Source organism: Rutilus rutilus, assembly GCF_951802725.1.
Source record: "Rutilus rutilus genome assembly, chromosome: 11".
NCBI classification, from domain to species: Eukaryota; Metazoa; Chordata; class Actinopteri; order Cypriniformes; family Leuciscidae; genus Rutilus; species Rutilus rutilus.
In genome coordinates, this window is record NC_140216.1 from 35,078,489 (window position 1) to 35,103,617 (window position 25,129).

At 38.6% G+C, this 25,129-nt stretch overlaps 1 protein-coding gene across 1 annotated transcript; it reads right to left on the reverse strand.

Moving 5' to 3' along the window:
* Nucleotides 1-851: 851 nt before the first annotated feature.
* LOC311299482 (E3 ubiquitin-protein ligase TRIM39-like) lies at nt 852-5,610 on the reverse strand. The gene is made up of 8 exons (XM_084423064.1): nt 5,489-5,610; nt 4,631-4,714; nt 3,531-4,102; nt 3,330-3,425; nt 2,793-3,026; nt 2,563-2,701; nt 1,711-1,746; nt 852-1,559 (listed from the first exon to the last, which is right to left on the reverse strand). Exons 2-8 carry the CDS (start codon nt 4,701-4,703, stop codon nt 994-996), a joined length of 1,716 nt encoding a protein of 571 aa, XP_084279190.1. The 5' UTR covers nt 4,704-4,714; nt 5,489-5,610; the 3' UTR covers nt 852-993.
* Nucleotides 5,611-25,129: the final 19,519 nt, after the last annotated feature.

Here is a 25,129-nt window from a genome sequence, read left to right on the forward strand (position 1 = left end):
CATTGCATATAGGTTGTAACTTTTACATTAAATGTGCAAAAGGGTATTTTTGAATCATTTTTTACATGACAAAAACCAACCAGTTGGTTTAACAGTGTTTTTTTTTATTTGTTTTGTTGTTTTTGTTTTTTAATATCCACTGTTTAGTCTATAGAGACTGTAAAAGGTTTAGACAAGAAGCAGTCATTTCCAAAAGTCTCCAGCAGAGGACGCCATTCTCTCACAGTGACTGCTGTTATCAGTTAAACAAACAGAAACATAAATGTCTCTTTAAAAGAATAATCTCAGACAAAGAAAAATATTAATTTAAAAAGGTTTTTTTTATAAGGTTTCAGAATTGTCTCTACTTAATATCAACAAAATGAACAGTTCATTTTATTTAAAGATATGCCAACTGTATAATTTTTTAAAGCATTTGAATGAAACTGATGTGTTAAAATTTGTCTATAGAACTTAACTTGGCTTAAATGATTCTGTTCTATTCTTAAGGAAATTTTAACCTGGTTTTGCCGTGGTGTTAATATTTGACAGTTCCATAATACCATGTTTGTTTGTTTTTTACATAACCATGATCATAATACCATGGTATTTTAAGGTACCTTTAAATACCATGTACATGCAATGATATATGAATATGGTAATCATACAGTTCTATCATATCAAGGTATTACCATCTGATATACCACAGTAATATCACAGAACTTTTTGTTTTGAGATGGTAGAAACAGCCTTGATACAATAATTGATTAGGTTATAATTTGGTTTTAAGATTTTGCAGGCAGTTTCACTTTGACAAGTGGTGATAGGAGAAAAAATATAACATGAAATTATAAACAAATATTCATGAAAAAAATCCTTTACTGATTAAGCATTATATTTTACATTACAATATGTAATTATAGCTTATAGATTTAAAAAAAAAAAAAAAAAAAAAAAAATAGCAGCACGTAATGTTTTCGGATTTAGTTATAAAGATTATTATTTTCATCTATATCATATTGGGGTGTAAATTAATTTATTATAATTGACAGGTGTGATGATCAGTGGAGTTGAGTTTTTACCTCCATCATTAAAGCACGGGCTAAAATATGGATAGAGTTTCCCAGTGAAAGACTGATCAGTGAAAGAGTAGAGATGAGAGCTGGACTCCACATCATAAAAGGAGACCAGACCCTCCTCATAATCCACAAACACTCCGACCCGCTGCGGCTTCACTCTCACACACAGAGAGACACGAGGATCATCACAGGCTTTATATTCATTCCCATTCCTCAGCCACACAGTCCAGTGTCCATTACTGGGTCTCAGCTTGATCTGTCCCTTCCTGTTAATGGATTCTCTGGCCACTCCTAAAGTCCAGTCAGTCTTTCCCTTCACCTGCACCTCAAAATAAAATCTCCCTGAGGAGAATCCCTCCTTTCCCAGGACATTTACACATTTATCAAATCTCTCTGGTTTGTCTGGGAGTTTCTGTATAATGTCTCCATATCTCACTTGTTTTCCATCGTCAGACAGGATGAGATATGGATGAGCTGTATCAGGATCCAGAGTCACATCCACTGAGAAAACAGAGAATATGAATCATAAATTCACAATACAGATATTTAGTGATGATGTTTGTAATAATCAGTGTTTAATCATACTGTCGGTCAGTGATGAAGCTGTGAGTATCTGAATGTAATCTAGTGTAGTGCAGACAGCACACTGTACCTGCATACTGCTGTATCCTCTTCAGTTCTGTAGAGACTAATGACAATAAAACACCATCAGATCTTTGACATGTTTATGTGTGAATTATAGACAAGATTTAAGGTTATATTTAAAGAATTGTGAACAACATCATGTTTTATCTGATCAATGTTTCTCTGCTGATATTTAGAGAATCCCTGAACTCCTATTGTGTTTGAGCTCGAAATATTCCTCCTTTTTAGAACATCTTTGGGAATATTTTGTGAACATTTTATGACATTTTTGTTTTAGATATTTTTATGTCTAATGTTATTCATCTCAGTTTTGGAGTGGATTAGTGTTGTGGTTATTCAGCAAAGACAACACTATAAAAAATCTTTAAGAAAATGAAAATGAAAGCCCAGCACTGCGAAGCTGTTTGAACTACAGGTCAGAAATATTCCTCTAAAAAAGAACAAATTTGCATCTTAAATTCATGATGTCTATCGATTTGATTTTCTTCTGCTAAACTGATTTTATCTGACACATAATCACAACATTTAGATGAAACAGCTGAAAAGACCAACAGAAAATGGCAGAAAATGAATGTTTCTTTCTGTTGTTTCTCATCTAAAAGTGTTCACAGATTTACTAAAGCCTCAAGGTTCTGGTTACAGTGATGAAGCTTCTAGTACAAGATGAATTTACTGCATGTTTTCTGAAATTAGAGATGAATATGACCTGCTCTCTTCAAGAAGAACTGTGATGATAATGAGACACAAACACATGATCACACACTTCTCTTATTTCAGCTTTAACAGACTCATTCTTCATTACTGATATTAAAAGATGATAAATATATGTATCTGTACGGTGTATTTGATATTGCTGTACCAGTTAGAGTGAGTTTCTCCTGTAGAGAGTCCTGCAGTTTAGTCAGAGCTCTCCTCAGAGTCTCCAGACTCTCATCAGTCTTCACACTGATCTCAGACCAGTTCCTGGTGTTTCTAGAGCTGCACAGGGATGAGTAAATCTACAGCAGGAGAGAGGAGAAATCCTTCAGCATGGGGAGTGTTATGGTGTCATATACTGCATTATCATTGATCAGAGAGATGTTGACTGACCTGTAGGAGGTGGAGGTGGTCTTCAGTGTGTGAGAGCTGCTCCAGCTCAGTGTTTCTCATCTTTAGCTCAGTGATCTCCTGCTCCAGCTCTTCAATGAGCTCTTCCTCCTGTTTCTCTGCTGCTTTCTGCTGCTCCTCCATCATCTCCAGCAGTTCAGTCTGACATCTCTCAATGGAGCGGATGAGATCAGTGAAGAGCTCCACACGGGCTGCTTTCTCCTTCTCTGTGTTTCTCTGCTCAACCAGGACAATCAACACATTATTAGTGGAGTTTGTTAAGAGAAGAATCAGTGTTATTATTTCTCATACTTCAGTGTTTTTAGGCGGTTTTCAAAATCCCTCATTCTGCAGCGTTTGCACTGAATGATTCCTCAAATCTTGAGTCTTGTTGAGGAGAGATGTGTTATTACTTTACTAAGTGAACAGGAAATCACAGACATGTCGATTTTCAGACCAGCAGAGCGAACAGGAGTGTGAAATTGCTTTTATACAATAATATATATTAAAATTAATTGAAATAAATAATTTTATACTCACTTTTCTGACTTCTGCTGAGTGTTTGACGTCTTGAATCTTCTTGATTCTGTCCTGGATCATCTGCTGTGTGTCTTTCTGTGTCTTCATCAGTTGAGTCTAGACAGAGAACAACACACAATATGTTTTCATAATTGATTCATTTATTTTAAAGAACATGTGATTCCTCATGATAAGAGCCATTTAAAATCAGTTTACTTCTACCTTTTTCTCTTCAATCTCCTCTTCTATAGAAACAGTGTTGTGGTTCTTGTGATCTCCGTCAGTGCAGGACAGACACACGATAGTCTGATCATCTCTGCAGAACAGCTCCAGAGGTCTCTCATGTTTCTGACATATATAATCCTCCAGATTACTCACAGGATTGATCAGTTTGTGTTTCTTTAAACCTGCCACTCTCAAATGAGTCTCCAGGTGAGTTTCACAGTAAGAGCTCTGACACACCAGACACGACTTCAGGGCTTTCAGCTTTCTTTCCCCACAGACGTCACACAGAACTTCAGCTTTTTTCAGAACTTCAGCTTTTTTCTCAGGACTTTTCTTTTTATAGTGATCTACGATCTCTCGGAGTGTGGTGTTAATCTTGAGATCAGGTCTGTGCTTGAATGTTTCTTTACAATATGGACAGTTGCAGGTCTGGCTGTTGTCCCAGCACTTATTCAGACAGGTCTTGCAGAAGTTGTGTCCACATGGAGTGCTGACTGGATCAGTGAACACGTCCAGACATATAGAGCACTGAAGCTCCTCAGTCAGTGGACCGCTGGAGGAAGACATCGCTGGAGAGAGAAATGATGAAGATAAATCACCTGCACTATAGTCTAAATTTTGGAGACACATTTGACTTTCTGATCTAATGGCTTTTGCTTGAAGGACTGAAATAACAATAATTATTATTATTATTAGCCTTATTATTATAAATGGGCTCATTACTGTTTATAAATACTCCCATGATGCACCTCATGAAGTTGGTTGAATGTAAAGAATGTCTAGAGACAAAGCTGTTTTTGAAGAAACTCAAATATATAAGAGATCATGTACAGTCAGCTGGTCATTACTGCAAAATGAACCCAGACAAGCTGATCAGAACCCTAATGTGAAGCTCATTACACAAACACTTACTGTACCAAATTAATAAATACATGATTTTGGAGCCATATTGATTTGAAATCTTGACTTTAAATGATTTTATTATCTACTACTGTTCACTCCTGAACGGTACATATTAAATATTATATGAGAAGAATGAAAGTTATTCATGCACCAATTCATTCTTCTTGTTTTTTATTTATTATTTATTGACTTACATGGAGGTGTTTCCTCAATACTCTGTCTCCTGTTTTTTCTTGCTTTTGTTGATGTTGGTGAAGATTCTGCCATTGTTCTTTCCTCTTCGTTTTCAAGAAAATAAATGTTATTGTATAATCAATAGACTGATAAGAAACATCTTAGCCTATATTTGCTCCTAATGAGTGTGTATTTAGTCACTGAGGTTTAAACGAAATCTTACCTCGAGTCTGATTTAGTTTTACTTATTCATCATAATATTATTTCAAGTCAAATTTATAATTTATATCAAATTGGTTAAAATGAATGTACGAATTGATAGTGAGTGAAACACAATAATTCATTTGAAATTCAGTAAGAAACTCATAAACTTCCAGAACTGAACTTTGACCTGCTCTTTTGATAACTTTTTTTTTGAGAACTCAACTGAACTTTGAACTTTTGAGTGATATATTTTCCAACAAAACTATACATACTGTATATACTGTATATATATATACATAGATACATCTCTCCAGAAAAAAACATTATATAGTCAAGTGTAGTTTTATTTTATTATAAATGTGATTTCCATCTGCAGTTTAGCAGGTTTGTGTTCAGTGAATCTGCAGGTCATTTACTTCCTGTTTCTTTAGTCTTTCTGTCATGTGACAAAATAACAGAAACGCCAAACTTTGCTTTACAACCAATCAAATGACACACTTTTAATACACTTCTGATACCATTTCAGTGCAGTGAACAACTAAAATAGTTGAGTATTATATATGCTTAAACCTGGTTCTGCTCAACTTATTCCAGTTTGACATAAACCTACTAAACCAGTTCACTTCCATTAGAAACCTGTTCAGCACAATCTCTCTTATATTTCTATCTCTTACCTGTGAGGATCAGATGTGTCCACAAGACTCTTTGAACGGATCAATAAATATTCTGTAGTTTAAAGAGGTTGATCGTTTCAGGGGTCCATATTGTTGTTGATCAAGTTAGTTTCACTTTCTCTGAATCTCTCTGAACTACAGTGATGTCAGAGCTCCTCCTGTATTCACACATTTACATGTGTTGTCTAACGGTATCCATTGATGGGAAAATGTTTTTGTTAGGTACTGTATATGCCTCAAATATTAAAACATATAATGTTGATTTGTTCTCTGATATTGAAAATGAGATTAACAAAGTAAGAAAAAGATTTCATGATATTGAAATGACTCTAGGTGGGGACTTTAATATTGTCCAAGATGTTCAGATGAATTCCTATTCCAATTAGATAATCTACAGGCGATTCAGAGCTATCTATATTTTGTGAAAATTTAGGGGGTAATTGATATATATAAACACCCACATTTGAAAGAGTTCACATGGAGTAATATAAATCTAAACAGTCAAGAATCGATTTTTGGTTCATTTCTAATTCATTAGAACAAAATACAAACAGAGTATCAATTGAACCATCGATATTGTAAATGATGATTTATCTTCTCATAAAAAGGAATAATGAAGCTTCATATAAAGGCTCTAAGACTTATTGGAAACTTTTAATAAATTATTGGAAAATTACAGTTTTCAACATGAAATTAAGAAGATAATACAAACATATTGGAATCAAGCTAAGCGAACAAATCAACGCTATCTCACGACCAATTCGTACGAATGATAAAAAGTTGGCTAATTCGTACTAATTCGTACGACCTCACTCGTACGAATTTGTACGATTTGTCTAAACCCACGTGATGGGTAGGTTTAGGGGCGGGGTCAGGGGTAGGTCATTCGTATGAATTCATACGAATTGGCCAATTCGTAAAATATGTACGATTTTCCAAAAATCGTACTAATTCGTACCAGTCAGGTCGTATGAATTCGTACGAATAAGCCACCTTGTAGAATTTGTACGTTTTCCCGTGAGATTTATACAGTAAATTTTAATACAGTAAAAAATTATACAGTAAAAATTGAGAGTTTATGAAGTTTCAGATTAGATTTAGTGCAATTGATAAAGGCAAAGAAGTTGCAAAGTCTAATAAGTCAAAGGAAGAGGAAATCATTAGAGCTATTTGTAACATCACTAATAATAATACTGATGGGAATTCTAATTTGTTAATGAATCTGCAGGCTGAGTTAGATCAATTAGCCTATATATAATCAAGTCAAGACAAAAGGAACATTTGTTAGATCACAAATACGTTAGTTAGAGGAAGGGGAAACTAATTCCAGATACTTTTATAATTTGGAGAAAAGGAATGGAGAGTATACATCTATTAGAAAGCTTAATATTAATGGCCATGAAACACAGGACTCTATTATTATTTCAAAATACGTCTCAAATTTTTATGGTAAACTATATTCCAGCAGTGCATGTTCTGTAGACACAACAGATGATTTTTTAAAGCCCCTAAAACATAATATAGATCGTATCGATGGAGAATTTAAAGCTCTTTGTGATAAAGAAGTTTATCTCTTTTTAGATAAACTATTTTAGAGATAAGAACAGCTATAAAAAAAACTTAAATTAAACAAGTCTCCCGGTAATGACGGCTTAACGGCTGAATTTCTGTTAATGGTCTTTAAAGAATCTATTGATCAGGGGTTTTGTCCTCCATGACACAAGGTCTAATATCCTTATTTCCAAAGCCTGATAAAGATCTATTATCACTTGATAATTGGCGACCTATTACCTTAATTAATAATTACAGTAAAATGATTGCTTCCATATTCGCTGAAATGCTAAAGTTAGGATTATAATTTATTATTGATGAGGCGCAGTCAGGTTTTATAAAAGGAAGACATATTTGTAACAATATTAGACTTGTATTAGATCTTATAGATTTTAATGAAATTATCAATGAAAATAGTTTTATTCTGTTTGTCGATTTTTACAAGGCCTTCGATACAATTGAACATGACTTTATTTTTAAAACTCTTAAATGTTTCAGGTTTGGGGACAAATTTCAAAAAGTAATCAGAACCCTATACAATAAGATTAATAACTCTGTAAAACTGGCATATGAAACTACTCATAGATTCGAAATGAAAAGGATTCGACAGGGCTGCACTATTAGTCCATTGCTTTTTTGTTGGTCACACAAATTATGGCCATTCATATTAAGAAAGACATTTTTCGTGGTATCAAAATAGAAGATACAGAAATGAAACGCACACAATGAGCTGATGACACTACTCTTTTCTTAAGAGACTGAAGCTGAAAAAGCAATGAAGTGTCTGCAGTTATTCTCATCTGTATCTGGTCTTTCCCTAAATATTAATAAATGTGAGCTTATGGCTCTAGGTTCCTGTGACTTTACCGCAGTATTCCCGTGAAAGTTGTTGTCAAATATTTGGGTATTAAGATATCAAAAAATGAGGAAGTCAGGAATGAGTCAAACTTCACTCCCATCATTCAATCATTTGAAAAGAAACTGAATTGTTGGCTGATGAGAGATCTCTCTTTCACTGGTCGTGTGTTATTGGTTAAAGCTGAGGGTTTGTCCAGGTTGGTTTATAATGCTCAAGTGTTAGATGTCCCCCTTAATTAATTAAAATGATAGACACCAAACTCTTTACATTATATTAAAAAAGAAAATATTTGTAGGTCAAATATTGAAGGAGGATTGAATGTTTTGGATTTTAAGACCTCTAACATGATATTTGAAATAAAATGGCTCCAAAATTATTTAAAAAAATAAGCGAAGTATATGGTATACAGTAGCTAATTTTATCTTTCAAAAAGTAGGTGGTATAGAATTAATACTGAAATGTGATTATGATATTAACAAAATAGCCATTAAACTTGCAAGTTTCCACAAACAAGCATTACTCTCATGGACTCGTATGTATAGTCATAATTTTCCCCATAAATGTACCATCTGGAATAACAGATTTATAAGGGTTAGAAACTAATCAATATTTTTTTGAGAATTGGTTTGAAAAGGGAATTATTTGAGTTAAACAGCTGATCAAAAAGGATGGTGTTTTATACAATTATACTGAGTTTGTTCATATTTATAACTTTTCAGTTGATCCTGTCCAATATCTTTTGGTTTTAGATGCAATTCCCAAGGAAATTTTGAGATTATTAGAAGGTCATAATAATTATTCTCTACAAACAACAGTAGAAGAATTGACTTCTTGTATTAAGTTGCAGGGCAAGGATTTCACAAGTTCTGGATGTAATAATACTTTTCTGCGTTCCCTTCTTCAATCTAAATGTAAACTTGTTGTTACTAACTGGAATTCTTTATTTAAAAACGTATTGATTGGAGTAAAGTTTGGATGACACCTCATAAGTATTGCATCACAAACAAAGTGAAAGAGGTTTCATATAAAAATGTTCATCGAGTTTACCCAGTTAAGTCACTTGTGTTACAGTGTTTTAAATTGAACATGGAAGATATTTGTGCTTTTTGTTAAATTTCCCCTGAGACTATTAACCATCTATTTTGGGAGTGTCCCAGACCCAAATGGTTTGGAAAGAACTCAGTAAATGAAAAGTTATGACTCTTGTTAAATTTGAAGCCTTTCTTTTTTCTTCTTCTTCTTCTTTACCTCTGACATGTATGGTTATATGTACTCTTGTATGGAAAGTTTTGTTCTTATAAAAAAAAAAAAAACATTTCATGTGTTGCACATTTTAAAATGAAGAAGCAGTATTTTTCTGAAGTCTCCAGTAGAGGCCGCCATTCTCTCACCCCAGTGATTGCTGTTATCAATCTTCTTCCTACAGGCCCCATGATGCTTTGCGCAACAGTAACTTCCATTAACTGTTAACAATCAGTGAAAGGCTCGCTCTATGAACGCAATATATATTTTTGTTATATATACTGGCTACAAAGAATTATTTTACTCACCTTTCAACAAACGAATCACAAAATTAAATATAAAAATGTAAAAGCTTTAAAAATTACTTTCAGCTATATATATAGCCTACATTGCCTTAGAAATGTTCATTAACTTTAGCTTTGAGTGATAATATTTCAAAGTTATTTCAGTTATTTTGGTAGACAATATTGTATTTACCTGCTTTAGAAAGATTCCAGTAAACACTGGGATTAGAAGTGAAAAGGGGAGACAATTAAATTTTAAAGCAGGGGTGTCCAGACTTTTTTTTTTAAAGGCGGCAGATTCGACAGGGCTCTGGAATATTAGAGACCAGTGGCACCAACAGACGATACAGCATGTATTAATAATATTACATGTTTTGTCTCTTGGAAATGCACATTTGACAGAAGCTTGAGTTGGCATTTGGGATACATATTTAAATTGTTTTCATTAACACAGACAATAGCGAACATCTGTAAAAAAATTAAAATAAAATAACAACCTAATTTTTAAAGGGCAAAATTGAAATAGGCTATTCTTACTGAGTTAGAAGTTAGAACTCTTAATATACTCTTGTTAAAATTAACCATTGGTCTTCCTAGCTATCATACATTTAGATCATGAGAACCACAGGTAAAACACACATGGCAAACATATGGTTTCTGATGAATGGCTTTATTGTGTTTAGTCAGATTTAGTAAATACAAATGCAAAGAATAAAATAAAATACATTTTCTAGCTTATAGGCAAAAAAAAGTCTGTAATTTGGCCTGTATTTCATTACTCATTTAAAACATTTAATTGACCTACATGTCTCCATAATATAATAAAATTGTAGACAAACAGTATTTTTTTTACTTGGCTTAATTGAATTGAATTGAGAAGCACTATTTTTAAACTGGTTTTAAATTGCTCATCTTGTTTTTTCATAATATTTTTTCATCTGGCAGGGGAATAAAGCTCAGAGAGATGAGGATGTGTCCTGGGCTGCCGCCCTTCAGATCTCCGCCTGTGATGACGACCCTCCCCCGGTGAGTGCCCCCATGTTCACCCCAGAAGACATCAGAGCCGCCCAGAAAGGAGATGGGCCCATTTCCGAGGTGATCCGGTTAAAAGGGAGCGGATGGAATCCGAGAGACAAAGACTGGAGTCCAATACAACCAGGAACACGACAACTTATACATGAGTGGAACAGGCTCCAACTGGATAATGGTATTCTGTACAGGCATGCAGGACAAAATCAACAACTGGTCCTCCCCAAAGCACTCAAGTCAACCATGCTCAAACACCTGCACGATGACATGGGACACATTGGCGCTGATAAAGTCATCCACCTCGCAAGGCAACGGTTCTACTGGCCTTTTATGCAGCACAACATCGAAGACTACATCATCCGCCAGTGCCCATGCATCAAGCAAAAACGACCTGCTGTCCATGAGAAAGCACCAATGGGCTCAATCACAACTAGCGCACCTTTTGAACTGCTCTCTGTTGATTACCTTCACCTTGATCCCAGTAAAGGAGGCTACGAGTACATCCTTGTGGTAGTGGATCACTTCACCAGTTTTGCTCAGGCCTACGCAACTCGAAACAAGTCTGGCAAAACAGCGGCCGAAAAGATCTTCTATGACTTCATTCCACGCTTCGGGTACCCTCAAAAGCTCCACCATGACCAAGGTCGGGAATTCGAGAACACCCTGTTCCAGAGACTTCAGCAGCTGGCAGGAATATCTCACTCCCGAACTACTCCTTACCATCTCCAGGGGAATCCTGTTGAACGCCTGAACAGGACACTTCTCCAGATGCTCAGAACACTCCATGAGGAAAAGAAGGCAGAGTGGAAAGACCATCTCCCCAGCATAGTACATGCCTACAACTGCACGAAGCATGAGTCTACAGGCTTGTTATGACTGACTCGGGGCCATAACAACAGATAGGAGACCATGCCACAAACAAGCGGTGCAAAACATAAATTTATTGTGTATAAAACACAAATTTAAACAACAAAACCAAAAATGGGGTGTGAACGTCAGTATCAGTAGTGCAGGGAAGGTGCATGGATGTATTGTTTTGTGCGAGTGCAAGTGTTGAGTGTTAAAATAAAAGACAAACTTAAATAAACTTAAATGTGCATCTGTGTAAAGTCCTGGCGTCCCGAGCGAGGTGTGAACACGGACGAGCAGCGTTCGAGCCTTTAAACACCAGACCCGAGCAGGAAGAGAGAGATCAATGCAGCAGAGAAGCTCCCATTTAAACACCAACTTCGCAGGTGACAGCAATTAGACCTGAAAGAGAGGAGGGGCAGGAGAACGACCAGAAAAAGGCCAAGGGCCGTAACACCCCCCCCTAACAAAACAGGGACCCTAAGGGTACCCCTAAGCTACAAAAATCCCACGATACTAAGTTTATCAAATTTTGAGGCATATCTTACCTAACATATTGGAGATCGGGACAACGCGTCTGCCACCACATTGTCCCGCCCCTTGATATGCCGAATGTCCAAAGTGTAGGACTGGAGGTGGAGAGCCCAGCGCATCAACCGTTGGTTAGGAGTCTGTAAAGTGCTAAGGAAAGTCAGAGGATTATGGTCTGAGAAGACTACCACCGGACCAGAGCCCAGATACACACTAAAATGCTGTAACGCCCAAATAAGAGCAAGCGTTTCTTTTTCTATGACTGAATAGTTTAGCTGATGGAGATTAAATTTCTTAGAAAAGAAACACACAGGCTTGTTAACCCCCCCATCATCTTTCTGCAGCAACACTGCGCCAGCCCCAACCATGCTGGCATCCACCTCCAGATGAAACTCACGATCCCACCGAGGAGCAACCAGAACCGGAGCATTTGAGATTAGAGCTTTAACCCTCTCAAAGGACTGCTGGCATACCGGAGACCATACATACTTTGCCTTGCCTTTCAGAAGATCAGTTAAAGGTGCGACCACTGTAGAGAAATTCCTACAAAAACACCTATAGTAGCCCACCATACCAAGAAATCTCATGAGTTCCTTCTTTGTCATTGGTGATGGAAAATCATCAATTGCACACACTTTAGCACGCACTGGTCTCACCGAACCCTGGCCAACAACACGACCCAAATAGACCACCGTGGCCTTAGCAAATTCACACTTTGCCAAATTCACTGTTAAACTAGCATGAGCTAGACGCACAAACAAAGCTTTAACACGCTCCAAATGCTGTTCCCAGTTGTCAGCATACACCACCACGTCATCCAAATACACCGCGCATCCTTCCAGGTCACGCACCACCAAGTTCATTAGGCGCTGGAAAGTTGCCGGCGCATTTCTTAAACCAAAAGGCATAACATTGTAGGAGTATAGCCCACCTGGTGTAATAAAAGCAGCAATCTCCTTTGCCCTGTCTGTCAGTGGTACCTGCCAGTAACCTTTAAGTAAATCCAGCTTAGTCACAAACTTTGCCCCCCCCACTTGATCAACACAATCCTCCATACGAGGAAGAGGGAAGGAGTCAGGCTTGGTGACTGCATTCACTTTACGAAAATCCGTACAAAACCGAGGTGTATTGTCTGACTTTGGGACCAAGAGACAGGGTGACGCCCAACTAGAGTCAGAGGGAACTGCTATTTTATTAAGAACCATATACTTAATCTCATCTTCCAGGTTTTTACGCTTCTCTGGGTGAACACGATAGAATCTTTGCCTAATTGGCTTCGCATCTCCCACGTCTATATCATGCTTTAGTAAAGTTGTACGTGATGGCGTGTCTCCAAATAAGCAAGGGAAACTTCTAATCAGCTTAACTAGCTGTGCCCGCTGACATGACTCTAGATGACCCAAAACGCTTTCCAATTTATCTAAAGCTTCCTTATTTTTCAGCCGACCAGACACCATAACCTCATCAGGCCCTGTTAAATCCTCCATCTCAACCACAACTGAAGATGATGGCATAGCCAAACAAGCAGGATGAGTTCTGGACAACTTTAACTCCACCTCACTCCCAAATGGCTCACAGGAAACATAAGGCTTCAAAAGATTAACATGGCAGAGCCTGGCCTTTGTCCTACGAGCTGGAGTAGAAATTAAGTAGTTTTGATCAGAAAGCTTCTTTAATACAGAAAATGGTCCAGAAAATTTTGCTTGCCACGGAGAAGTAATTATAGGCAAAAGGGCTAAAACCTGATCACCTGGGAGAAACTCTCTGTGCTCAGTCTGACAATCATAACGTTTCTTCATCTTAGCTTGTGCCCGGTCTAAATTTTTCCTGGCCACTTCCTGAGACATATAGAGCCGATACCTGAACCCATTCACAAAATCTAGTAGGTTACTTGGAGGCTGAGCTTCCTTCCAGTTGTCCTGCAACAGAGCCAGAGGACCCCATACTTTATGACCAAAGATCAGATCATTAGGGCTAAACCCTGTACTTTCTTGGATTACCTCTCTAGCAGCCAGCAGCATCCACGGTAAAGCCTCTTCCCAATCACCCTGCATCTGAACACACAATGAGCGCAGCATGGACTTAAGTGTTTGGTGAAACCGCTCCAAAACACCCTGGCTTTGAGCATGATAGGCAGATGAAAAATTATGAACTATGTTCAACTGTTTCAGCACTTGAGCAAATAATTTTGAACAAAAATTTGACCCTTGATCTGACTGAATGACCCGTGGAACTCCAAAAATAGAAATAAATTGGGACAATGCACGAACCACAGACTTAGCCGTTATACTACGCAGTGGGTAGGCTGCAGGATACCTAGTACTTTGACACATTACTGTCAACAAATATCTGGCACCTGATTTTGATGGAGGTAATGGACCAACACAGTCAATAAGAAGATGTTCAAATGGTTGACTTATAGCTGGTATTGGACAAAGTGGAACGGGCTTCAAAACCTGGTTAGGTTTACTTGTCAATTGACAGGTGTGACACGACTTAATGTATGCAGACACATCCCTTTTTAAACGAGGCCAGAAAAAATACAGCAGAACTCGGTCATACGTTTTCCTGACACCCATATGTCCAGACTGGTCATGAGAAATCTGCAACACAATATTTCGATACTTTAAAGGAACAACCACTTGATAAATCGGATCTCCAACAAAACCCTCAAACTGAGGGGTCCATTTTCTCATCAAGACATTATTGTGCAAAAAATAACAATGAGAACGATTTCTGACCTCTACAAGAGAACAAATCTCATCCATACAAAACTTCAAAGTGCTGTCAGTTTCCTGCTCCTGCATCAGCTCATCATGAGAAACAGACCAGGGGATAACAGGTAACATTAAGTGAGGACTAGAGGCCACACTTTCAGAGTGATCACTGTCCAAACGTTTTGAACGAGTTACTGCACAGGCACTAAACACATTAGGGAAGTGTACCTCACTCTCATCAGGCTTACTGCACACCAGAGGAGTCACCGTCACCGTCACCTTGGCAGGTGGAGAAACATCAGCCCACACTTTATCACCAGCTATGTCATTACCCAGGATCATAGCAACGCCATCCACAGGTAACGCTGGGCGCATGCCAACAGACACCTCACCCTGGAAATGATCACAGTGCAGCATCATTTTGTGTTGTGGTACATTCAAAACATTTAAACCCATTCCCACTACAGGAATGCTTGAACCCACCAAGGTGTCATTTGAAAATGGCAAAGTTGCAGCTACAATAAACGAGTCAAACGCTCCAGTGTCACGCAAAATTTTTATGCGCACTTGCTCTTTGCTTCCCATTAATGAAACAAAACCTTCTGTAATAAAAGGCAAGTACGATTTCAACTCCGGATTGCCTTCTCCAGAGCTTCTAACTAACTCCTGGTCAGTGACAGATGCAGCACACATCACAGGGTTAGCCCTGGGAAAAGTTTGCTTTGGACGAGACTTAAGAGCATAACAATCATTTTTCCAATGTCCTCGCTTATGACAGTAATTACAGATTTTTTCAGAGTCCCCTGAAACACGACCACTTTTATCCTCAAACGGTCTACTTGCCCTAGTTTCATGAGGGCCAGCACCACCTCTTGAAGTATGAATCAAGAAATAATCATCAGCCAGCGCAGCAGCTTCCCTAGCAGACTTGACTCCACGCTCACTAATATAGGTGGCAATGCACTCCGGCACAGAGTTTTTAAACTGCTCCAAAATGACTAACTCATGGAGGTTTTCAAAAGAATCAACCCCGGCCGCTGAGCACCAATTGTCAAAATGCATAGCCAAATCATGCATAAACTCTAGATGTGACCCATCTCCACGTCTCCAACCTCGAAAACGTAGTCGATATGCCTCCGGCACAAGTTCATAAACCTAAAATCACTCAAGTCATCCTGTTTCATGCTTACCGGTGCCACCAGGGGGCGATCAGCCCGGAGTGCCTCACCCTCCAGTTTACCTTCTCTGATCAACGCCAGTCTTTGGGCCCGTCCACACGGAGACGCGTTTCGCTGTATACGTATACATTTTTTATCGTATTGGCGTTTCGTCCACACGGATCCGGCGTTTTGGGAGACTGAAACCGCTATTTTTTTAAACCGGGTCCCAAAGTGGATAAATCTGAAAACGACACCCTTGCGGTTTCGTGTGTACAGCCAATCCGTATATTTTGTGAAACGATGATGTCATCACATCACGTGTCGTCTGTGTCACGAGTAACAGCAACAACAATAATGGCGGACTTATATGATTGTATTCGTGCTGCAGAAGCTACTAAGCCTACTAGCTTTATTACAGCAAAATCTATTGCTTCTCTGCAACTGTGGTGAGCAAAAAGCGATAATCTTTGTCTTCTTCTTCTTGGTTCGTATACAGCGCGCAAGGTTATGCGCATGCTCAAAGTCTTCTTCTCCGTGTATAGTGTATCTCTGTGGCAGAATTACAGCGCCCCATACTGGTCTGGCATATATACTACACCGTTTTCAGTCGGTTTCAGTGGTTTCGTGTGTACGCAGATATTTCTTGAGACGACGCCGTGTTTACGGAATTTTTTTTTAGAACGAGAAAAAAAAAATATCGGATCGGGAACGCACCGGCTTCGTGTGGACGTGGCCTTTGTCTCTCTACATCTAACTTCTCCCGCTCCAAATCCTGCCTCATTCTTTCCATCGCCTGCTCTTTCTCATGCTCAGCTTTGACACGTAACAAGAGCAACTCTTTCTGCTGCTCAAACGATAGACCAACTGAACTTACTCTTCCCAACAAAGACGACTCAACCGAAGTGTCAACTTTACCCGGCATCAAAACACCATTTTCCAACAATTTCACTTTCAAATTACCTTTAACATAATCCTTTGTCTTTCGGGCATCCCCTATATCGACCTTATAATACTCTGCAATCTTGATCAATTGTTTCTTAGTACAGATGTCTAACCCACATTCATGTGGCGATTCAATAAAATCTTCCACCACTTCATCCATGGCTAACAAATTCACCAATACAGACGAGACGTTAAGTGACAAATTTAATAGTACACACACAGGCCTTCAACCACAGTCCAAGGACGGCATTTCCCCTCTAACTACCTAGCCCAAAAGCTAACTTACTGAACCCTAGTCTTCGTGAGGCGTAGCGGTGGGTTTTTATGCATTTACAACCCGATGGCCCAGTAAAGGCGACCAGCACGCTGGCAACCCCCCTGAAACCACGGAAATGCTCCCGAGCCGACGTAGGGAAAAGGAAAATGGGAAGCTCTACCCGCCGTACCTCCACACTAAAACAATAATGCAGCGAAACCCCTATTGGGAAACGTTGCTACGCCTACAAGGAAAAACGCCAGCCCAAAACTTTAGAAGTGCTCATTAGCAAACTGTCACTTACCTTCACACGTCTCCAAAAAACAGTAACTACTGCCAAAACACTCCCGCTCGAGAACGCCAGCAAACAAATTACAACTAATCAAAACTAATCAAACTCAGGCATGTCTCCAAGAGCGCAACTACTAACCATATAAGGACAATGACGTCACGGGATCTCCCCCCAACCGCCAATCAAGACGCACAGAAAACCACAATTCAAAGACGAAGCTACTACGAGCTTCACTCGCTCTCATGTGCCCCTCAAGCGCTCCTAAACAAATTACTAAATCAAAACACAACGCGCACTAAAGAAAATCAAATTACTAGCAACAAAACGCGCAAAACCAATGGACGAGCCCCCACTTTGTTATGACTGACTCGGGGCCATAACAACAGATAGGAGACCATGCCACAAACAAGCGGTGCAAAACATAAATTTATTGTGTTTAAAACACAAATTTAAACAACAAAACCAAATATGGGGTGTGAACGTCAGTATCAGTAGTGCAGGGAAGGTGCATGGATGTATTGTTTTGTGCGAGTGCAAGTGTTGAGGGTTAAAATAAAAGACAAACTTAAATAAACTTAAATGTGCATCTGTGTAAAGTCCTGGCGTCCCGAGCGAGGCGTGAACACGGACGAGCAGCATTCGAGCCTTTAAACACCAGACCCGAGCAGGAAGAGAGAGATCAATGCAGCAGAGAAGCTCCCATTTAAACACCAACTTCGCAGGTGACAGCAATTAGACCTGAAAGAGAGGAGGGGCAGGAGAACGACCAGAAAAAGGCCAAGGGCCGTAACAAGGCTACTCACCATTCTTCCTCCTCTTTGGAAGACATCCACAGCTGCCCATTGACCTTATATTCAATCTCGACCCAGATCGGCTGGTACAGACACGGCAGGAGTATGCACAGACCTGGGCTTCCCGGATGCAGGATGCATAACGGATTGCCTCTGAGAACAGCAAGAAGTCTTCCGAGAAAGGGAAAAGGCACTACGACCGAGGTGCCAGAGGAGCCTTGCTGCAACCAGGTGATCGTGTGCTTGTCAAGAACCTGTCGGAGAGAGGTGGCCCAGGCAAACTTCGATCTTACTGGGAACAGAAGATCCACTGTGTCATCGAGGGGCTGGGAGATGGACCTGTATATCGAATCAAAGCTGAAACAGGTGACCAGATTCTCCGGGTGCTCCACCGCAACCTCCTCTTGCCTGTCAGTGACTTGCCAGTCAACCATAAGGAACGTGACACTGGTGTGGAGCGAAAGCCTCAAGGACAGAGATGTCATATGCCAACCAGAGAAGCAACTAAGTCTGATGTCGGCACTTCAGATGATGAGGGGGAGTGCTCCTACAACCTTAGACCCTTGCCTGTGTATGAGAGGAGGGCTGTCAGATACCACCCACATCAACCCGAGCTACACAGTGAGCTAAGGGCTGGGGCTCCCGAATATCAACCGTTGAGCCGTGCACCTGAGTCTGAGAATGAATGGCAGCCAGGACCATCTGACCCTTTGGTGACAGCAGAGCCAATGCCTGTACCAAGAGGGGTAGATCCGTCCCCAGCTGTGGAAGGACCAGATGAACACAGGGATGATGCTATGGATAGTGGAAGCCCTCAGGATCCTGAGATAGATGTTGTGCCTGTTCCTCAGCCAGTAAGAGAGGTAGATCAGCAACTGCGGAGGTCCACTCGACCAGTCAAACCCAGAAACATCTTCATGTATGACCAGCCAGGAGAACCTTCCTACCAGCCCTGGAGAATGGGAACTAATGCCATGTACTGTACCCCTTCTTCCATGCTGGCCTACCCAGTGTTTCATGCAACACAGTCTCACTCCCTACTCGTCAAATGTCTGACGCATGGTCAAGGACCCCTGGCGTCAAGTTTCAACAAAAGAGGTGTACCCTTGACGTCGTTTTTCGACGCGGGGGTCCATCAGATAGACATTCATGTTAACAAAGAGGTGTACCATTTGCGTTGTTTTTCGACGTGGGGGTCCGTCAGATCAACATTCCAACCTCATGGCAGTTCGTCATATGGTCACGTAATTTAATCTATTGATTTTTAAAATTTATTTTGTTATTTTCGTGATTTCAGCACATTTTTAAAACTAAAAGGGAAGCATCTTTCGTGATCACAGCACGATTCTTTCTGCCTGTCGGTCTGCAGTAGAGAAGCTGTTTAATCAACATTTATTCACTTATCATGGTTTATATATTTCTTTTAATGTTATTATTTAGGTCTTATTGCCAGGGAAGCTGGATTGCTTTGCTATTTATTGATATTTTTTTAGTTATATTTTATCAGTAGGAAATCGCGCTGAAGAAGTCTCATTCCGAACACATTGCGATATTTGGCATCAGTTCACGTGTGCCAGATGTTGGTAAGTAACGTTAGTAAATACAGTAGTAAATAGTTGGTAAATACGCTGTCCTAATAATGTTTGATATAATGTATTTTTCTGTTTGTAGATATTATTGAGATAAGCTCACGTTCAGTCACTGCATTATATCTGTCATCTCCACGGAGCTATATGGGGAGGCTGCAGACCTGGAGCCGGTAGATCTACGCCCCAGGCAGTTTTACGCCCCAGGCAGTTTTACGCCCCTGCTGTTCCTGATGCGTCCAGTTGGGGGATATACTGCGAAATAACACCATTAAATCGACGCTCAAAACTTACACATTAATAACCTTCCCGTTCATAGACTTTGCCCAATTGTATGTTTTTTGTTAATTTAAATATAAACGTTACAGTGAAGAGCACTATGGATTAAAATATCTGTAGATATTCAGTTGGGCTTCACTCTCTTCACTCAGCCTACAGAAGACTGTTTGTTTTTGTGAATTAAAAAATTAATAATACACATAGTTGGATCAGATGACAAGTAATGATATATGACCTACTGTAGAATAGTTCATTGAATATTGAATATAGAATATATTTTTATAATATATAATATTTTTATATACAGGAGACTGAGTGAAATATGTTGTTGTGAATTTATATAAAGTTACATTTAGATATTAACCATATTCAGCCCATTAGACATATAGCACCGTGTAATCATATGGATCCTCGATTAAATATCTGCTGTAATATTCACTATTGGTCATCATACAGCTACAAAACAGTGTCCTACGTAGCATTTTATGAAGACAAACACAATGTATCCCTTTTCTAAAATTCCAAGGGCCATTTAGAAGAAATAGACAATATTGTTGTTCACAAAAACATTATTTATCAACACCATTTATGAATTATGATGACTCCTGTAGATGACTTCCCTATGGCTTGCCACTCTTCTTTAACTGTTTTTCTATCCTCCTGTCAAAGTGCTTCTGCTCACTGATTTAAAAAAAAAAAAAAAAAAACATTAAAAAAAAGGACATCCATGGTGAATTTGATCTTGTCAAATTCACACGCAGCAGGACTCACTGTTAAATTTTGAATACAATTCCTGAATACTTAATTTTTTATCACAGTTGCTTTGGTACATTTCTCAGTTCACTACTGAAATTCTCGTAACTACTTTTGAACAAATTGCCAATGCTTTGGTAAATTCATGCAACTGATTATGAATTGCCTTGCTGCTTCCTAATTTATCAATTCATTATTTCCTTCATTAGTGAAATTCTAAATACACCTCTGCAATTCATCAATTCAGGACACATTTACAAAATAAAGTCTAATAGAAATGTATTGAAAACATGCTTGACAGTTTATAAAGTCAACCATTTTGCATTTAATGACTTATGCAAGGAACTAATGCCTATGTTTTGAGAAGTTTGACAATTCAACAGAGAAATAGTATAATAGGCCTATATTTTGATCAACATGACATAAAGAGTTGATAATGTAGGAAACAGCAGACAGTTTTACATTATCAATTGCATTAATGCACCGAAGCATTTGCAATTTGTATATTTGTATAAAATAATGAGAAATTGCTTTTATGATGTGCACAAGTGACAAGATGATGTGATTTCAGTTGTGATCTGAGAAATGCACCAAAGCAACTGAGATAAACTATAAGACTTATTGGAGACCCTGCAGAATCACTGTAGACCCCCTAAGAGTCACAGACCACATAAAAGAAAGTTATGAGAACACAAACTGCCTTTTTAATTTGAGTTTTATATCTGTGGGTATTTCATTAAAAAAATATATCTAAACATTAAAAAATGTAAAAAGGAAATCCATGGTGAATTTGATATTGTCACAGTGTGTGTGGATGTACTGCCCAGAATTTATGTCAGGTGAGTGTGGATTGCATCAATTTGCTCCTGATCTTTAAAGTACAACGGCACAGGCACTTGTTGGTGGAACACTTTTGGAAAAAGTGTCAAGACACTTTGATTTATTTTGGCCACTGATGATGAACTGTGCAGAGAAAATGGAAAATGACATTAAAAACATGTCCATGTATGTCTCTGTAAGTCATTTATTTACTAGAGAAGCTATTAGTTGGGAATGCAGTTAAAAAAAAGAGATGGGTGCAGGGCCGGATATAGGCATGGGCAAGGAGGGGCCCTAAGGTAGATATATGAATAGATGAACTGATATGATGATAGTATAGTTAGTATAGATTTCTATGCATTTTAGGGGGTTGGGGGGATTTGACACCCCAAAAATGACTTGCCCCCCCTGATATTCTACCTGCACCCCCTAGTGGGGCTGGCTGAATCCGGCCCTGTTACATTCTCTCAAATCTGTGTTAAAAATATCTCAACTAGAACAACACATTAGATTGAGTAAATGCATTTTATAGTTTAAATGATTAACTCAAATCATTTGAACTCAACATGTGTTTCGTGCAAAAGTGATTTTATTGTTCTCATCATTGCTGTAGGCTACATTTGCATAGTTTTGATTTTACGTTTGGTTTGAGTAATTTTACATGTGTTTGCAATAACATCAGGCCTTTAAATTCCCTCCAACATCAACATTCCTCAAACTTACATCTGAACAAAACAGCGAGTTTTGTGTTCAGCGAGACAGGATTGAATCATGTAATGATGCATTAGAATCTGGACAGAAAATGTTGTTTGTATTAAACAGTGAATTTTACATACGTAAAATACGGGCGTACTCTGGGTTCGGGCCTAACTCCGAGCTCGGAGCCCTCTCCCGGACAGCACGCCAAAAACGCATAAACTTATTGTAGGCTACTAATTATATGTAGATGTGAACTTGTGAAACATAATCTGTAACCGTTGGTTTGAGAAATTCTCATGACTCCTCCGTTAGATGCAGTGGACTCTGTTTACCCTTACGAAAAAAATATATATACTTCAAGTTCATTTTATGAAGTATACTTGAGTAATGTTAAAGTATATTTTTAAGTATACTTTATGTAGTAAGTATACTAATGTCAATATGTACTAGTAGTAAACTTGTAAGTGTACTATTTTAATACTGCTTGGGACTAAATTGGCCCACTTGAAGTATATAAAAGTATATGTTTAAGTGTACTATAAGTGTAACAGTAGTAAACTTTAAGTGCACAACTAGTTCATAATTATGTTTCTCATTTGTACTGCAAGTGAACTTATGAGTATACTGGTAGTTTACTATTTTAATACTACATTGAAGTATACTCTCAGTAAACTACTAGTTTAGTAGTTTTATACTACAAGTTTTCTTTAAGTGAACTTAACATCATACTTATAGTTTACCATTTATATATTATTTTTGCTCTTTTAGTGTACTCTCAGTAAACTACTAGTTTAGTAGTTTTATACCGCAAGTATATTAGAAAGTTTTCTTTTAGTGTACTCTCAGTAAACTACTAGTTTAGTAGTTTTATACTACAAGTTTCTTTAAGTGAACTTAACATTATACTTATAGTTTACTATTTATATACAATTTTTGCACTTGCATAGCCTATACTACTATGTTCAAATGTTATTTTTTATACTTGAAAAATACCTTTAACTGTACTTTAATTTTAAAAACATTTTATTAGCTTCATGCATCCTTTTTCATCAACACTTGAATGTTGGTAAGTTTCATAAAGAAAGGCAACATTTTAAACAAAATAGTTGAGAAAATCACATTTTTGTCAAAGACTATGCCTTGATCAGATTCAGAACGATGATCAAACACAGATGGAGTAAATCGAGTCCGACACCCCCACAGCTTCAGTCGTTTTCTCTTAATGGGTTACGCTTCATTTGGAAACATTAAGCAGTTTTGATTTACAAGCTGTTTAATGTTTGATTATCACATTGTGGGCGACAGTCTGAGAGCAGTGGCGCCTCCAAGGGGGGGCCAGGGGGGGCCACGGCCACCCCCAAAATGACACTGGCCACCCCATTGGCCCCCCCAACCAGAAAGAGTGGAGTTTTTAGTATAGTGATTTTATTTTATAAATTAACATAGTTATTAATGAAACACTATATTAAAAAATTTAAATAATAAACTTGTATTATATGAGCTGTATAATACGCTCTCAACCCCTCCCCCTCTTTACGTGCATTGCGGCAACTTCGCGCACTTTACACGTGCAGCCGCCATAGCCGCAATACCGCGAAGCACATGGATGGTTCGTTCAAGTTCAGGAGGATCAAGCAAGAAGCAACGCAGGAGAGGAAACTTAATGTAAGTAAAACTTGGTTTTCGTATGTCATATAACAATTCTGTCATTAATTGCTCACATTCGTGTCATTTCTAAACGTGTAAGACCTCCATTCATCTCCAGAATGCAAATTAAGACAGCAGAGTATGACGTTCAAGGCCCAGAAAAGTTCCTAGATGATCGAAAAGGTAGTCTATGTGACATCAGTGGTTAAACTGTAATTTTACGAAGCTACGAGAATACTTGCGCAAATAAAACAAAAATAACAGCTTTATTCCACATTTTCATCTCTGTCTGCGTCACTTGTGTTGGTGGTGGCGCTGACCGACTCGATAGATTTCATACAGCGTGAGTCTTTCAATTACATTTAAACAGCTTTATTGGCATGACAGAAGCACATTTTGCATTGCCAAAGCATACATAGGCATGGAGAACATATAACAGAGTCTTTTTCTCCGTGTGTAAGTTAAACAAGGCACGGCTCATGTGTTCAATGTCATAACGCCTTATCTGGGTCGGACGGCACCGTGTGCAAAATATCCTGGTCCACGCTCCAGTCCAGTCGGTGGCGCCGGCGGTAATGCACCTGTAAGCTGCTTGCCAACAAATCACGAAAGCAACAGCCCCGGCGGTGCCACACGCCTGCGTCATGGTGCGTGCGTCACGCGCGCTTCCACAAGTGACGCAGAAGAGACGAAAATGTGGAATAAAGCTGTTATTTTCTTTGATCATCTTGATACTTTTCTGGGCCTTGAACGTAGTAGTATGTTACCCTTGCTGTCAATGGGAGGGTCAGCTCTCGGATTTCATCAAAAATATCTTAATTTGTGTTCCAAAGATAAACGAAGGTCTTAAGGGTTTGGAACAACATGAGGATGAATATTTAATGACTGATTTTTCATTTTTGGGTTAATTAACCCTTAATATTACTCCATCAATTTGTCTATAAATTATTGCAGATTTGGGTAACATTTAATGCACTGTCATTTGCTCTAAGGTTACAAATGTAGAACAGTTAGTCAGTGTTTCCCATTAATTTATTAGACTATTGTGACACGTACTATTTTATTAATGTATGTCTAAACAACAGAAACAGAAAATATGCTATTTAAACTCTGACTGGATATTTTCACACAAATATAGGGTTTATGAATCAAAATGAAGAGGAAGGCAGTCAACATATCCACCTTCTTCAGCAAAAGGTCTGTACATTCTGAGAAAGGTGATGAGGCAGTTAGGATGGAGGACCAAGTCCAAGAGAGTACAGAATGCAACAGACAGCAGCTGGAAGAGACGGACAGACAAGAGACGGACAGACAAGAGACGGACAGACAACAACTGGAAGAGACAACTGCACACA

Bases quoted from the DNA above. Each gene is read 5' to 3' on its own strand.
- LOC311299482 (XM_084423064.1), bottom strand. From the start codon at position 4,703: ATGGCAGAATCTTCACCAACATCAACAAAAGCAAGAAAAAACAGGAGA. The intron at 3,426-3,530 runs GTAGAAGTAAAC...TTCTCTGTCTAG, and splicing joins AGGAGATTGAAGAGAAAAAG to ACTCAACTGATGAAGACACA. The intron at 1,747-2,562 runs GTACAGCAATAT...TATTGTCATTAG, and splicing joins GGAGAAACTCACTCTAACTG to TCTCTACAGAACTGAAGAGG.